The 13,126-nt window shown below is 40.0% G+C and overlaps 1 protein-coding gene across 3 annotated transcripts in view; it reads left to right on the top strand.

Moving 5' to 3' along the window:
• The window catches only part of CPNE4 (copine 4), a 244,239-nt gene that overhangs the window by 178,869 nt on the left and 52,244 nt on the right, over positions 1 to 13,126 (top strand). For all 3 annotated transcript variants that reach the window (XM_049817053.1, XM_049817055.1, XM_049817054.1), the window contains exon 8: positions 11,267 to 11,365. In XM_049817053.1, coding sequence (XP_049673010.1) covers positions 11,267 to 11,365 — 99 coding nt within the window. The remainder of the gene's footprint in view (positions 1 to 11,266; positions 11,366 to 13,126) is intronic.

Below are 13,126 nucleotides of genomic sequence, written 5' to 3'. Positions count from 1 at the left end.
TGTTATGGAAAGAGATAAACCCAGAAAATATAGAGCAGTTACTGAGAACTCATAATTATGGAGAACATCTGTTAAACACTTGAATGGATACGAGAGCAATACAAATAGGAAAGGAAGCCTGTATAGATTTAGACAGGCAGTTAATGTAATCTGTTAAAGTCTTCGTTTCTACATAGTACAAGAACAAAACCCAGAAACTAGGTTACTGTACGTGTACAAAAACCCAAAGATCTGAACAGTTATATAAAAAATATGGGATACGTCAACAGTGTTACTGTTTCACAGTTTTAGCTTGCTCATAAGCTTCCAAGAAACAGGAAAATATCTGCTATTTAGCTGATATGTAATCTTTTTTGAAAGATCCAGACACCATGTCATGGTCTTAATTTAACTCTTACTGGAAGTCTTTGACAATACATTGCCATGGGAGCTTGTGACAGTGCAGGGTTTTAGATTCTTCATGGAGGTACTTTCAGCATCCATACAGGAGATGAATTCAGCACTAAATACAGCACAGGAGATAAAATAAGACTCTGACCAGAAAACTAAGTTTAAAGCAGTGCTGAAAAAGGCTGGAGGTTTTGTTTTTAAGTACATAATCTCTCCACTAATCAAAAGGAGATTTGTGGAGGGTTCACCTTGAAGCAACAGTGTGTCTGTGTGAAGGCACTAACTGAGGCTTAGAACAAAAGGAAAGAAAAACAGAAATGAGACCATTTACATCCAGTGATGACTGCTATGACAGGTGCAAAGTATTCAGTAGAAGTTTCACAAGGATGGATTTAAAAAATCCAACATGTGAATGAGATAAGGAACTGTGACCTTTATTCTCACACCTTTACCCTTAAATTAAGCTTGGGTTTAACTTTTAACCTTGACCTCTTATGTTACTTTAGCCATTTCAATTATAGTGGCCTATGCACTGTGTCTCTGCTTAATCTAGAAATCTAAATATTTCATCTCTTCATTTTCCATGGGAAACATGGTTTAGAATACTCTTTTAATAAACATTTAGTATTGCTTCACATTTCTTAATTAATTTCTTGTCCACTTTATACTAAAAACTTTCCATGTTTGAAACCTCTGCCTGCCTTAGTTTAATAAATTACCCAGAATTGGGAAGGTCCACCTCCACTGATGTTTATGCTGTGGTAGCATCCACTGAACAGAGTGACCGGTTCAGGGCCATTAAAGCTAATGCTGTTTGCCAGGTCATTCTTTTGGAATTATATCCAAGAGATGTGGAATTAACTCCCCCACTGATTGACAACAGAAAGAACAGTGTAATCAGTCACTTTGTATAAACACTCATCATTATTACAAGTGGTGTTCAGGGACAGTTTCATGCTGCTCTGGTAGGGAAGAGCATTTTGTGCTCTTTCTGCCAAGTATCATCATCTTCCTTTCCTGCTTGAGATATAAGGCAATGGTTGATTTTTATCTGCTGACTTTCAGAGTGTTAGATAAAGCTAACTTGAGCTTTTTTTAGGAACTGAGAGTAGACAGTGGGAACTGGATAGAGTCTCGTTCTGTCTGAGAGCTTTTTGATATGCACCCATGAATTATGATAAACTTTACTGCTGTGCCTGCAGCTTCTCCAGCAGGTACATCAGAGAGGCCTGCCAATGAGCAATGCCTTTTATTTGGTACATAGGGAATTGTTTGTTAGATGAGCAGAAGTCTCAGATACATGTAACAAGAAGAGGCACTGCTGGGTCAGTACACTAGTTTATCACCTCTCACAAAAGTTTTGGAAGACAGATTCTTTTGCATAGGGACAGAACAGACTGTGAACCAAAAGGAGGGATACTCATGGAGAAAACTACTTGAGAGGTATTGATAATCTCACAACAGGAGCCTTAGGGTAGTGTTTGCAGAAGTTTTTGCTGTTGTTATGTTTTACTATTTGTTTTGTGTTTATCATATCATATGTGAAAAAAGTTGCACATTATGTTACAGACTATTAGGCCAAAGACATAGGCTCAAACACTGGAATCTCATTGACTGAAATAGAAAGTCAAGTCACCATTTTATATCTGTTTTAAAAATGCTCCAGCCTGCTTTCTCATTTGCTGGACAACTAAGTCTTCATGAACACAAGCAGAATACTGAAAAATTGTCCCATTTCTGTGTTAAATATTAAGTTGCTAGGGATGTTTTGGATGAGCAAATACTAAAAAAGAAATGTTGCAATTAACACGGAGTTCTTTGCCCTTACTATAAAGAAAGTGTAGTTTCTAGTAAATTTGTAGGCATTCATTTCAACTACACAGATCTCTATTTTAGGCCAGTGCACAAATGGAAGTGTGCATTCACGTCCGTGCTGAACCCGATTAGTAATTGCAGTTTCCTGTATATATACTGAGGATTTTGTTGCATAAACCTAACTGTGACTGCAAAGTAGAAGCTTATCACCGTCAAAACCTACAGAGCTGTTGAAAATCCAGTTATAAGTTGTCCCTCAAATGATGTAACTTACTGTAGCGTATTCCTCTGTTTCAGGGGAATATCTCTGGGGTTCATTTGTCAGCACTGAACAGGCTTGAGGCTCCTAGGCACCCTTGTAATACAAATAAGGGTAATCACCAAACTGTGGCTTTACGTAATTGGTTTTCAAATGACCCTGATGGTTCTTAATATGCTGTGAGCTGTCAAGAAGAGGCAACATCCAACTGCAAGGCTTCCCATCATTGCTGAGCCACTGCTGTTGTGCTCAAATCTCCAGTGGCGCTGTAGAGAGGCTGGGTTTGGTGATGATGGTTGTGTAAATGGTCCCTGTTTTCATTTGGCGAGTGAAATAGGCTCAGGCTGGTGTCATGTCACAGCTCTCAATAAAATATGACTCACTCACACTGATCGTGAATCAGAGGACCTGCCACTTTTTGTAGAAAAATAAGACTTATCCTGTTTAACATCTTTGTCGGCAACATGGACAGTGGGATTGAGTGCACCCTCAGCAAGTTTGCCAATAACAACAAACTGTGTGCTGCGGTCACCATGCTGGAGGGAAGGGATGCCATCCAGAGGGACCTTGACAGGCTTGAGAGGTGGGCCAACGTGAACCTCATGAAGTTCAAAAAGGCCAAGTGTGAGGTCCTGCACATCAGTCAGGGTGATCCCAAGCACAAATAGAGTCTGGGGGGTGAAGGGATTGAGAGCAGCCCTGCAGAGAAGGGCTTGGAGGTACTGGTGGATGAAAAGCTGGACATGAGCTGACAATGTGCGCTGGCAGCCCAGAAAGTCAAGTGTATCCTGGGCTGCATAAAAGAAGCATGGCCAGCAGGTCAAGGGAGAGGATTATGCCCCTCTGCTCTGCTCTCATTAAGACCCTACCTGCAGTACTGCGTTCAGCTCTGGGGCCCCCAACATAAGAAAGACATTGACCTGTTGTAGCTAGTCCAGAGGAGGGCCACAAAAATGATCAGGGGGCTGGAGCACCTCCCTTGTGAGGACAGGCTGAGAGAGTTGTGATTGTTCAGCCTGGAGAAGAGAAGGCTCCAGGGAGACCTTATAGCAGCCATCCAGTACCTAAAGGGGGCCTACAAGAAAGATGAGGAGGGACTCTTTATCAGGGACTGTAGTGATAGGACAAGGGGCAATGGCTTTAAACGGAAAGGGTAGATTTACATTAGATGTGGAAGAAGTTCTTTACAGTGAGGGTGGTGAAACGCTGGAACAGGTTGCCCAGAGAAGTTGTGGATGTCCTATCCCTGGAAGTGTTCAAGGCCAGGTTGGATGGGGCTTTGAGCAACCTGGTCTAGTGGAAGGAGTCCCTGCCCATGGCAGGGGGGTTGGAATTAGATGATCTTTAAGGTCCCTTCCAACCCAAACCATTCTGTGATTCATTCTGTGACTCCCTTCACTTTTCTCTCCCAAGCAGATAATTTTAAAAGCAAACTTCCCATGTGTTTAGATCCACAGGAAGATAATTTTTCTTTGTTTTTTTGACTGTGTCTTGGGTGCTGTACTCACTGCAGCATGTTGAAGGAAATGCTGAATCACTTACCATTAACCAAGAGGAATCTATCAATGAGTCTGTCTCAAGTCCCCTTCAATAGGCAAAGGATCTGAATCCAATAACAACCCTGTCAACTTTTAACATCAATTACCACCATCTATGTACAGGAGGCACAAAATTATTGATGAAATCCTGGCACATGTTGAAGTTAATAGGAAAAGTCGCGTTGGCTAGAATGGAGCCAGGGTTTCATCTAATGCTTATGGAGCAAACTCAGCTGTGCTGGTGGACTGATGAGTATCAGTCCATTCAAATTCAGCAGAACAGATGTAGTTTTCAAAAAGAATGAGGCTCTGTAGTCAAGAAGAAAACTTTGAAATTTGCTTCTAGATTGGCTTCACAGAGGTAGCACATAGTCTAATAGTGTAGGGTGTGAGCTCTTTTTTCCCCATTAGTCCAGGGTTTTTGAGTAGTTTAGTTTGAAGAATTGAGTTAATCTTTCTGAGAGGAAGAAGTTCAAATATTTTATGAACAGTCCTCTGAAGGAAGTTTAACTTCAGCCAGTGAGAGACTTGCAACAGCATTGGTTCATTTTGACTGGTTCACTCTATTCTCACTGGAGCCCGACTTCAGAGGAAATCTGAAATGAGCCAGAAAAAGTCTACTTTAACTTTTTGGAGAAGTGCACCTAGTGAAAAGAGAAAACTGTGATGATCAGCTTGGATGAAGAAAAAAAAAACAGAGCAAAGAATTTCATATGCAGCAGGAAAGACCAAATTTCTGGACAGTTATTCTCCAGCACATAACCCAGGGTTGTGATGTGTATAATGTAGAATTTGGCCTTGCAACATCATGACTATAGAAACAGTATAGCTTGAAGTGTTTTAGCTTTTGTACTGAAGGTTTTGCATAGCTTTTCTCATACCCAAGTGGGGTGAACGGGTAGGTAGTGCATAAAGGCCTTCCCATAGAAAGACCTTCTTTGAAGTATTCCAAGTGGGGTACATATACTTCAGGGACGTACAGTAGGAGGTTTACTTCATTATCAAGTAATAATAACCCTGATGAGAGACAGACTGTTCCAGAAAAATCACTTTGATGATCAAGTAAATTTTTTTCTGAGATTTTTTTTCACCTTCTCTGGCTTTTCCGAGTCTTTTTTATTATTATTATTTTCCCACTGATCCTAGAGAATGAACCAAAGAAGAGTTGCTGTTTGTAGCCTTTTGCCACATCATACCACCTGCAGCTCAGAGTAATTCTAGAAGTAGAGAAGGCCACTGACATTTGCCTCAAGACTTGGTTTCTTTGAGAGATATTAAGTGTCATATAAATGCTACCTAAAAATTATTGTGGTGTTATTTTAGTTTAGAGTTGAATGGTAAGAACTGTATACCTGACTGGTTTGTAAGTTATTACATTCAAGTCCAAAAATGAGCATTCTCCTTCTTGCCTAGCCACAAGATACTTTGTTTCACAGAAACGCAAGGAAAAGCCATCCTAGATGGCTTCTGCTCAGAATTTAAACCACTCTCATTCACTACTGTTCCCCTAACACGTAACTAGGGACTACAGGCAATTCATGGGCAAAGGTAATTATCCTCCTTGAAAGGTATCCCTTCCACTCCTCATTGAGTGTCAGGAGATAGATACTGAAGTAACAGCACACAGAGAAATCTCCTTTTTGATGCAATATGTGAACTAGAATCTCACCTGCATCACAGCCAGATCAGAGCAGCGAGCCTCCTGTCCACGGGACTGCTTTGGCTGCTAGAGGCTGCTGCCTTTCTGGCTGTTCTGCTCTTCTGCCAGCACAGAGCAGCTGGACAGTGGACCAAGGGTTTGGTCTTCTCTGCCACCGAAGCCAGTATCTTTTGGTCGCAAGTTTGCGAAGTATTTTAAGTTAAGTAAGCTCTTGTGTTGTCAGGAGGGCTGTCCAACGCTACACCTCTCCAACTAGGTGGCAAGGTAGTACCAGCACAGGCCATACGAACATTTCATAACTGGAGTTTGAGCATATGCAGAGCTGGAGAAACTCAGTCTGGCAAGACTGGGAATTTTCTAGTTTTTGCTGGCTTTGTGCATGCTATAACCTGCAGTGTCCGGCCAGCTGAGGGAAACTTAAATGGATTATTTTCAAGAAGTACATTTCCATGGTGTGGCTGTCAGCTGCCTCCAGATAGGATTTAGCATGAGGCTCACTGCTAGTCTTTTAAAAACTAGCCTTCAGAGCATGTTTTGGGCTGGTTCATAAATTGCAAGGTTAAGTTACAAGTCTCTCCTTTACCCCTGCCTAAAGGTGCTGTATATAATAGTTCTCTGTTCGTGACAGCCTAATGGGGACAAATCACTTGAAGCATTTCCCTGAAGGTATATAGGGAAAATAATCTCAGCACCTACAGACACGCACACACGAATGCAAACTTACAGTAGTCAGTCTTTTACTTAGTTCTCCTTGTGGTTAAAGCTAGATAGGATGGTGAGCATGGGAAGAATTATTTTATGACAATTGTAGAAGAATTTTGCTCAGTGAAAACATAGTCTGACTCTCATATTGAGATGTGGAACACCACTTTCTGGTCTCAAGTCAGGTCATGGAAGTTAAACTTTAAAAAAATAACGATTGAGTGTGGATCATGTGCTCTGGATCTGAGGTAGGAATTCTTTTTTTGCTGTTGTATTATCAAACAAGAAAACTGCCTCGCTCTGTGGGAGACACTGGACAGAGAATTTGATTTACTTCTTATCTAGGCATCATCACATCACAGAACATCAGTATTGGCTGGAGGTGGAAGATGGTCCAGATTATATTTCTGTAAAATATAATTAAAATCAGAAATTGTGCAAGTGAGGTTTTTTTGCTCATGCAGAGGTAGCAAGATTAATCTAGCTGACATCTTCTGGGAAGCATTAGGAAATTCAGCCAGAGAAGGCCTGTGCTGTTGTAGCTTCAATATCAATGCAATTTTTCTTGCATGCTGCTCAGAAGTTCCCTTTGTAGTGAGAGTATTGTCAAAATCTACGCTTGGTGAAAAAGCTGAACAGAAATAAAACCAGGGAAAATTTTCATCTCTATCCACCTGAGATATCTTTTTCTTTTTAAAATGGACCTTTCTCTCCCCCTTCTCCAGTGAAAATTTCAATTTCAGCCTGAAAGGAAATCTTTCATTTTGTAGCATTTACAAGAAAAGCTGAAGGAATGAAGATGTGCGTACCCAGAAATGATCCTCTGATGTCCTCTTAACTGAGTCTACTGGTTAGCTCTATCAGGCATAGCGCCTTTCCTTGAGAGGCCCTGACACAGTGTTCCTTCTCCCTGCAGTCAGCAGGTATTTTGGGGAGGGAGGAAGGACCATGCAGGAGTAGGCGTTCATCATTCCAGTCAGCGCTATTCCATTACCATGCAGCATTAGACAGAAGTTTTTATTCCCTGCATTTGAGCTTCTAACCATAGGTAGGAGACTGAATTCTTTCACCACTTATCTGAACACTAATTTACCAGTGTTTAAAATTAAGCATATGGAAAGCCTCCTTGAATTAATGAGACTTTTAATAGACTGTAGGTATACTGATAATCATCTGCTTAAGCAACCTGTAAGAGTACAGACCCAAAGAACACATTAAGGTTTGCCTAAAGATAAAGGACGATTTCTGGGGGATTTGATTTGAAAAGCACATAGGGCCTTCTTTAAAAAAACAACAGCTTTGAAGTATTTCGTAGGGAAAATAATCCTTTGTTTATCACCTCTGGTCTTTACCTGATTCTAGATTATTTGCAAAAGTCCTTCCCTGCTTATTTTATCCGTCAGAGTGGGTTTTTATAAAAAATTCTGGACCCCAGTATTTATAAGATTCAGAAATACTTTTCACATACAGCTGAAATGCAGAATCATCACTGTGTACAACATGTTTTTCGCACAGTAACAATTAATTTCTATGGGCAGATGTGAAACTGAAAAAAAGAAGAAGTCATAATGGATGTACATGCAGGAACCCCCTTTCTTCCTTAGCTCTAATTGTGCAAATGGCACTGAGATAATACTGTAATTGTTTGTCTTTTCCATGAAGCCAACATGAAGATCAAAGTACCATCTGGCTTTCTGAAAGCTAAGGTTAGAAAGCCTCTAGCTTGAAAGAAAAAGCAGTTGGATCCCTGTTGGGTGGACACTTTAAATGTAATTTAACTTTGCTCATCTCCAGTTAAGATTCTAACCACAAATCAGCATGAAGAGCTTTTCCCACTTCATAAGAGTTAGCATCTTTTCAAAGTATCTTTTCCTGGAGGTCTCTGATAACTTTGGATCTGTTCTTGTGTTTATGCTCCAATAGAGCTTAAAGACAGAACCTGAAAAGTAAATCTGGTTGGAAAATTTCACAATAAGGGTTGGCTTTTTTCTTTGTGAATTAGCCATTTTTTTTCAAAAACATTTTTTTGAAAAGTTCCCAATGTTACTAAAACTATACTTTTTGCACATTTATATCAATTTTGCTATGACATTTTGACAAATCTTTTTACTTAGTGTTACTTTTAGGATCTTAATTCATTTTCACAATCATTACAGGGGAAAAAAAATGTTTTAAGTAATGCTTAATCTCTGAAATCCATTTTTTCATGAAATATTTAGAAAGTAATTTCAATAAAAAATGACTAATTTATATTAACACACAATATCACAGAAAAAGAAAATTAACCTGATTCAAGCTCTGTGAAACAAAAATGGTTTCAGGGTTTTTTTGTAAATTAAATTCTTTTTCTTGGATTTTTTTTGTTACCAGCTCATCGAAAAATTGAAGTTGATAATAAGCATAGAGTGATTATTGGTGAAGATTTAATCAAGAAGAATTCTCCAGGACTGTTAGTGATGAAAATACTGTGTCGAGTTTTGTTCCAGGCAACATTACCACTATCAGAACCAGAAACCCACTCTTGCTTGATTATTGTTGTGTAAAATTTAGCTTATAAACAAGCATACAGAGGAACTCCTCTGCCTTTCCCTCTTAACCTCCACCCACCCCTGCAATGTCAAAGCTGCTAAAAAGGATCTCCAAGTCTTAGAAAAAAATATTTTCATTTTTTGTCCTGGAGCTTCCTTTTGTCTGGGATCCCTGCATAAAGTAAGTAAGCAAAAGCGCAGGTGGTAGGGTGGAAAAGTAACTGAGGGTTCAAGAACCAGGTCTTTGCCTGACCAGTGAACTGTTTCAACTGATTAACTTCTGTAGCAATAAGAGACATACTTGTACTCTTTCCCTATGGGCAGTCCTTTGTACCTCTACCACACATCTTCTATACGGATCAGAGAAATTCCCCTTGCATCAAACCGGACCTCTTCCTGGGGCTAAGTGGAACAGCATTGAAAGTTCAAAAGAAAGCTAGAGTCATTGTAAAAAAAGAAAAGAACCTAAATGATAACGTGGGTGGTGGTATACTGCCAGGAGGAGTCCTGGGTATGAGTTTAGTGAAATCATCACCTTTGTGTTGCTTCCACAAAGGCAAATAAGGTGCCTGGGCACTTAGCAGCATAATAAATTCAGATAACTGGAATAGATGTAGAGATCAAATATCTTCCTACCTATGCTTCAGGTCAATGGACCTCACATGGACATATCTTTGTGTGGAAGAGTCTATTTATTAACTTTCAGCTGTGATGGGAGGATGTGAGATGAACACCCATTAAGGCTGACTTTGTGAGAGACCCTGCCTGTAGTGAGTTATGTTGTTTCAGATAGTCTTTCTCCTGAAATACTTTTTTGTCTGTTTGCTCTCACTCAAAGGATTCGGTCATTTTGCCAATATCTCAAGCTTTCTATAGATTCTTTCCCCTACCCTCAAAGTGAATTTACAAACCCGTGGATTAGTGGGCCAGTGAAAAGGGCTTGGCCACGGTGCTCACCTACCAGCTTTGACTGGATTATTCAGACTGGTTAGAAAGCATAGCTAGTGGACATGGAAGTCTGTTTCAATAAAATGCTGTTCTGGAAATACTTAACATTCCAGATCCAGTCAAGATCCAGTGATTTCAGTTCCCTTACGGGTGAACTCAAAGTGCCCCTTTGGACCAAGCAAACTTCAAATGCCTTGAGGTTTCTCGCTCTTCTTCTGGTGTCGTGTCACCACCAGTGCTGGGTTAAAAGCACTGAGCCTCACTGAGACAAAGTGGCCTGATAAAACGCACTGTTGTTAAGCCTTGTACCCGAGTATTGCTGCCCCACCACCCCCAGTTATGTTTCATTCCTGCCTTTCTCCGCAGGGACCTCCTCTACTACTTCCACCAGTCCAGTCCTCACCCCACACCCATGCACAGACCTGGAAGACTCGCCCTCAGGAGGGAGTCGAAGTTACCCTCAAAGCCACCTGATAGCCAAATGTCAGTGCACTCATGCGACAGTGCAGATGGCTTTGAGGCATTTCTGCTTTAGAAAAAAAAAGGAAAAAAGGTATTTTGTAACAGGACATGTTTGGTAAAGGCCTCCTGATTCTGTCAACATATGCAAGCTTTATCTAGGGAGACCATGAGGCTGAATTTGGGATTTTGTTCTTTAAAGTTGTGAGCCCCTTTGTTGTCTTCGGGCCAGTTTTAAAATTAACATTTAGCAAAGCATGTAGTTATTACGATGTGCTTCAGTCTTGACTCGCTGAATTGTATTTAGCAATGTCTGTAAAATAAAATTCTCACAGCTCAAACTCATGGAGATGTTCATGTTTATGCATGAATTTAGGAATGACTACCAGCGAGGTTTGGTTTGAATAGTCACTGTTGAGCAACACTGGAAAACAGCCAAGATATGGGCACCAAACACCGATGTGTATAAATTCAAAGCCATTTCAGAAAATGATCTCTGTAACTATTGTCTCACATTCACTGACTGTAAAAATGAGAATGGTAATGTTTGCCCACAACAACTAGGGTTTGGAATATTAATTTATATTTGTAAAGCACTTCAGTGAGGTAAGTGACTCTTAATTCAGGACACCATTTGACCATGAACGTGCAAATACACATAATCCTGTGTTTTTACACCTAGCAAAAAGATGGAATCAAGGAATCCTTTCTTTCTAAAATACATTAACTTGCTTTCATCATCCAACTCCATAACACACAACTGTCAGCAAGCTGTGTTGAGATTCTACTTGTCATTTCATTTTGATCTAGACAAGAATATGTTTTTAGTACGTCTTGTGGTTTCCTTCTAGATAAAACACTCTACCCAATGCATATCATAATTTCTCTTGTAGTACTTTTCAGTGTAACCCGTTTTCTGTCTGAAGAAAAATGTGCTCTTTTGTTCTTTTCCCTTTTGTCTCCCCAGTGCATAGTTTGGGACTGGGATTCCAATGGAAAGCATGACTTCATTGGAGAATTTAGCTCGACTTTCAAGGAAATGCGAGGAGCTATGGAAGGAAGACAGGTAAGCGGAAACCATCCAAGCAATCTCAATATGTAAGTTTTGTAGAGCAGTGTTCCTCAGACAATCCTGTAATAAAGCAAGTACCACTGCCTCATCATCTCTCCAAAGTTAGTTGCTGTGTTGATCTCTCCCATAGGTGTTACTGTTATCTGGACATGATAATCTGAAAATGCAAAAAGCAGCCTTCCCTGTACATCCATGCCTGCAATACTTGGGGTCTTTTCTAGTTCACGTTCTACAGACATTTCTTTCTGCTAAGTTTTATTTCCTTTGAGCCTGAGCACATGGTTTCTATGAGGTGCTATGCTGTTACGGGAAAGCAGATGCACAGTCTGGGTGCTCAGAGCATTTCCCTACCAGCCTAACGGCCTTTACTGGGTGAGGGTCATTCTCCGTCTTTCTCCATTTCTCATGTGCTGCATTCATTGCTGCCAGCTCTAACCTGAACCCATCATGGAGAAACTATTAGTTTCCTAAATATCTCATTAATTACAGTCCTAAGAGAAAATGAAATTGTTAGCTTATTAATAATTTCACTTCTTTATGTCAGCCTGATCTTTTCAAATTGATGATAATTATTGAATATGATAAATGATTTGGCATATTTAATTCCAGAAATTGTCATCTTCTATTATTACTTACTCCTGAAGGTGTTAGTTTTGATAAATTCTCTGAGGGGGAGGTAAAAAGGTTGACTTTCTAGTCAGCTGGTAATTTGTATTCACTGCTTCATGGTGATCTCAAAACCAAACACAAATGCCAAATAAGCTTTATTTGGGCTTTATATTAAGGTTTTGTTTGTAATGTGTTAATAGAAAGCTAACAAAGAATCAAAAGGTATTTAATAAATGGTAAGCAGTCAGGCTATTCCATAGGTCAAGAAGTTTTTATGATTCTTCTAGGTGTTTTCTGCTGATGTTCTTAAAACAACCTAGAGTTTAGCAATTGTTGCTCATGTGTGTAAAATACTGTTGATACATATCAGTCATATATTAACCTGTCATAAATAACTTCTGAACAGAACCTGAGTGTAAACGAAACCCTGTTTTATTCTCTCAAATTAAGTCAGAGGATCAAAACTTAAACCAAACAGAATTTGAGTGGAAGTAAAACCTACATAAAGAGGTAAACAGATTCCAGAGTGAATACCATTAACAAGGCCAGTGATGTGACAACTCCAATTTTGGATACAAATACCTCTGGCTGGGAAAGGGACTGTGTGAGAGTGGTAAAGGGTGTGTATTTCCAAAGTAAATGTCTTCAAAAGAGCATCACAGTCCTTCCCAAACTGACAGCTTGTTGGCCAAGACAAGAGACTTGCAGTCTAGAGCGCCAGGAATGGCTGTGAAGGATAAACTATGTATTCTTTATTATGATGGAGAAACAGTCTGCTCTTTTCACCCTCACCTAGCAAAAAGGATGGTTACTCTTTCAGAGGCATAAGAAGTTCGTACAACAATTTGTCAATTCTTGTTCTAGGTTGACACTACAGTATCAGAGTGCCATCCAGGAATGTTTTAATGTTGCACAATGCTTCAAGTGCCTGAACCTTTCTCTTGCTAAGGGCCTGCGATTTGCCATTCGGCAGGCTGCCTTTCACCTGTAACATTGCAATCTGCTTTCACTGCAAAAGTGCAGCTTTTCTCCTCCACACGCCTAAGGCATCGTGGCATTATTTCTTCCTTGTTGCTCTCATTCTGTTGGTAGTGTGCAGTTATTCTGTGGGCTCACACCTGCAAAACCCTATTCTGTTGTTACAGC

This window comes from Accipiter gentilis, chromosome 14 (assembly GCF_929443795.1).
Source record: "Accipiter gentilis chromosome 14, bAccGen1.1, whole genome shotgun sequence".
NCBI classification, from domain to species: domain Eukaryota; kingdom Metazoa; phylum Chordata; class Aves; order Accipitriformes; family Accipitridae; genus Astur; species Astur gentilis.
Note: the sequence above shows the minus strand (reverse complement) of the source record. Positions and strands in the feature narration are given on the sequence as shown.